This window comes from Lampris incognitus, chromosome 12 (assembly GCF_029633865.1).
Source record: "Lampris incognitus isolate fLamInc1 chromosome 12, fLamInc1.hap2, whole genome shotgun sequence".
NCBI lineage: Eukaryota > Metazoa > Chordata > Actinopteri > Lampriformes > Lampridae > Lampris > Lampris incognitus.
In genome coordinates this window covers 50,799,290-50,803,394 of record NC_079222.1, presented here as the reverse complement: position 1 = coordinate 50,803,394, position 4,105 = coordinate 50,799,290, and the positions used below count along the sequence as shown (strand labels likewise).

At 49.5% G+C, this 4,105-nt stretch overlaps 1 protein-coding gene across 1 annotated transcript; it reads right to left on the bottom strand.

The window, feature by feature from the left end:
- Positions 1-204: 204 nt before the first annotated feature.
- On the bottom strand, positions 205-3,820 carry stc1l (stanniocalcin 1, like). Its single transcript, XM_056290485.1, has 5 exons — positions 3,709-3,820; positions 3,345-3,487; positions 3,138-3,245; positions 1,681-1,784; positions 205-499 (listed from the first exon to the last, which is right to left on the bottom strand). Exons 1-5 carry the CDS (start codon positions 3,818-3,820, stop codon positions 205-207), a joined length of 762 nt encoding a protein of 253 aa, XP_056146460.1.
- Between the last annotated feature and the right edge of the window lie 285 nt (positions 3,821-4,105).

Genomic DNA, 4,105 nt, shown 5'->3' with positions numbered 1-4,105 from the left:
GGATGTGTAATCATGTGACTAATCTGAGTGGCGTGACGCAGTGTGTGTTTCTGTGGCGGTGTGCGTGGGTGTAGGTCAGTAGAGCGGTACTATTCAAAACTGCATGCAAGTTTATGTGCTGGTGGCGAAAACACAAGTCAGATATGGAAGAGTGTGTGTGTGTGCGTGTGTGTGTGAATTGTGTTGAAACTTGTATATGTGTGTCTACTTCTGCCCCTCATACTCTTTCTCCTTGTCATCAACAGATCGCTTTCTGGCAAACAAGTGTGTGGGGTCTCTGCCTCTGAAGCTGGGCTGGATGTTGAAGACCGGCATGTTCCTCCAGCTGGCAGGGTTGTCGTGCGCCGCAGCGTTGGAGTCGGTAACACACGGCTTGTTCTGAAGGAGCTGAAAGAAGGTCTCCAGGTCTGGGCCCAGCCTGGAGATCAGGCCAGCCCTGACGGCCGCCACCGTCTGCTCGTCACAGGCCAGCAGAGACTGCAGCAGCGTGCTGTAGTACCTGAGGAGCCACGCACACACACACACACACACACACACACACACACACACACACACACACACACACACACACACACACACACACCTCAGAAACACTGACACCATGCATCTATTGCATATTTACATGTTACACGTCCATCCATCCACCATCCAAACCGCTTGTCCTGCTCTCAGGGTCACGGGGATGCTGGAGCCTATCCCAGCAGTCAATAGGCAGAGGGTGGGGGGACACCCTGGACAGGCCGCCAGACCATCACCCCCCCCCCCCCACACACACACACACACACACACACACACTCATACCTAGGGACAAGTTAGTACGGCCGATCCACCTGATCTACATGTGTTTGGACTGTGGGAGGAAACCCACACAGACACGGGGAGAACATGCAAACTCCACACAGAGGACGACCCGGGACGACCCCCAAGGTCGGACCACCCCGGGGCTCGAACCCAGGACCTTCTTGCAGTGAGGCGACCGCTCTAACCACTGCGCCACCGTGCCGCCACATGTTACACATATCGCTGCAAATTGTAAAAGTGAAGTGAACTTGACCCAATTAAGTTCATGTACTTACCTTTCCCAAGTGTAATCAGGTTCCTCTCTTTTTTAAAGTAAGCTGAACTTTCAGAATTGACAGTGTAGCCAGGTACACCGAGTGCTGATGGTTTAAAGTACAGCCACATTATGAATATTTGGACTTTGATTTAGTAACTGTTTTTGAAAGGTCTGTTTATGGTAGGTCCATGTCATGGACTGAAATTGTGCCACAACTGAAACTGCAAGGATGTTAAAAAAAAAACCCATTTTAAAGAGCCAATAAAAGCACTTTGCAGGAACTCGCCAAAGCAGCGCTGATTGAATCCATGTTGAACGATAATGAAGTGGAGGTATTCCTTTCATTTCTCCACGTTATTCTAAGAAGGGGGCAGATGTTTGTGCTGGGAAGCTCAGGAAGGCCTGCGCTTAAACCCGATACAAGTGTTCTTGTGTTTCGTCTCCGGGGAAGTACTGCAAACAGCCCCGCTCATCTATTCCGCCGTAGAAACAAAACAGATCGTATGGTGTTTGGTTCTGTGATGCCGTGTCGAGGCCGAAGCTGTCTGGGCCACACCGCAGAGACGCCGGGAATGTCCCGGCATCCGGCTGCAGAGCAACAGGGGCGTGGAACGTGTGTTTACCTGTTAGGGAAGTGAGCCGGCACCTGCACCACCTCTCCTATGGCGTCAGGGTTGGTGCGAGCCACGGTGCAGATATCCAGGCTGCTGTAACACTCTTCCTGGACCTGCACAAGACCGACACGTTAGAACACGGAACACGGTCTACCATGACAAGCCGCTTCTGGTAGAACATAGAAACATGTTCCATTCCATGTTAGAACATGTTTCTGTGTTCTAACAGAACCTGTTAGAACACAGAAACATGTTCTGTTCCATGTTGGAACATGGACATGACAAACAGGTTCTGTTAGACTGTTCCATGCTGGAACATGTTTCCATGTGTTCTAACAGGTTCTGTTACAACATGTATCCATATTCTAACAGGTTCTGTTAGAACATAGAAACATGTTCTGTTCCATGTTAGAACATGGACATGACAAACAGGTTCTGTTAGACTGTTCCATGCTGGAAAATGTTTCCATGTGTTCTAACAGGTTCTGTTACAACATGTATCCATATTCTAACAGGTTCTGTTAGAACATAGAAACATGTTCTGTTCCATGTTAGAACATGGACATGACAAACAGGTTCTGTTAGACTGTTCCATGCTGGAACATGTTTCCATGTGTTCTAACAGGTTCTGTTACAACATGTATCCATATTCTAACAGGTTCTGTTAGAACATAGAAACATGTTCTGTTCCATGTTAGAACATGGACATGACAAACAGGTTCTGTTAGACTGTTCCATGCTGGAACATGTTTCCATGTGTTCTAACAGGTTCTGTTACAACATGTATCCATATTCTAACAGGTTCTGTTAGAACATAGAAACATGTTCTGTTCCATGTTAGAACATGGACATGACAAACAGGTTCTGTTAGACTGTTCCATGTTGCAACATGTTTCCATGTGTTCTAACAGGTTATGTTACAACGTTTCGTTCCATGTTAGAACATGTTTCTGTGTTCTAACAGAACCTGTTAGAACATGGAAACATGTTCTGTTCCATGTTAGAACATGTTTCCGTGTTCTAACAGAACCTGTTAGAACATAGAAACATGTTCTGTTCCATGTTCCGTTCCATGTTAGAACATGTTTCTGTGTTCTAACAGAACCTGTTAGAACATGGAAACATGTTCCATTCCATGTTAGAACATGTTTCTTTATTCTAACAGAACCTGTTAGAATATGGAAACATGTTCCATTCCATGTTGGAACGTGTTTCTGTGTTCTAACAAAACGTGTTAGAATATGGAAACACTTTCCATTCCATGTTAGAACGTGTTTCTGTGTTCTAACAGAACCTGTTAGAACATAGAAAAATGTTCTGTTCCATGTTCCGTTCCATGTTAGAACATGTTTCTGTGTTCTAACAGAACCCGTTAGAACATGGAACCGAACATGGAAAAGGATCGTGCACATGCTTGAGTGTGTGCGTGTGCGTGTGCGTGCGCGTGCGCACGCTTGTATGTGCACCTCAGCGATCATCCTCTGGAAGACGTTGCAGCGCCTTATGGTCTGGAAGACTTTCGAGGTGACTCCCTGGGCAATGCAGCGCAGGCTTTCCTTCACGAACGTTTTACCCTGCGCAAAAACACACGGATTGGGTGGAGCGTCTAATCAAGGGGGCAAGTGGCGCAAAGGCAAAGGGCGGGCTAGCCGGTCAGGGGCAGCGCGGTGTACCTGGGTGTTGAAGGTGGCCGCGGTGTGCAGGAAGAGCTGGCAGATGTCGTGCATGCCGTCGGTGTCGCAGGTGGAGTTCTCCAGACACGCGAACACTCCGCAGCCCACGGCCACGGCGCCGTTTAAACACTTGGCGACGTCCGCTGCGCACACAACACAACACAAAACACAGTGTCACAGGTGGCGGGACCGGGTCTGGGGACGGGTGCGCTGCAAAAAGACGCGTGCAGGACTCCTGCGTATGCATGCAGAGGTTAAAACTACAACAAGAGAAGTGTGCCAAGGAGGCTATGTGCGGTCGGTAAACTGCCTGAAATAGCCAACAACTACTGAGGAGGAAAGCATCGAGCAAGACGCCACTCACACGGGCTGTTGTTGGAGAAGCGCGCCCGGCGGGGCGCCGTCTCCTCCGGCACCAAGTCGAACCCGGCGGCGCCCAGCACCACCAGAGCCATCACAGTGAGCTTTGCCAACATGTTGTCCCAAGACGCAGACGACGCTTCCGCAGTTGGTGCCTTCCCTCTCGGTTGTCCTCGGTAGTCGCTCCTCCGCAGTATTTATGCGGGGTCGGTGTGGAGCGGGACAAGCCCACTGCGGGACCGGCCAATCAGGCGGCGCCGGGCCGCCTCAGCTCCAACAGCCCAGTGCGCTAATTGAGAAATTCCACACGGCGTGAGAACCCGGAGGCTTCGCAGTTTTCCATGCGCTCGGGGCTTTTTCTGGATATTTTATAAGTCACCAATGCTCTCAGTTGCTTTTAA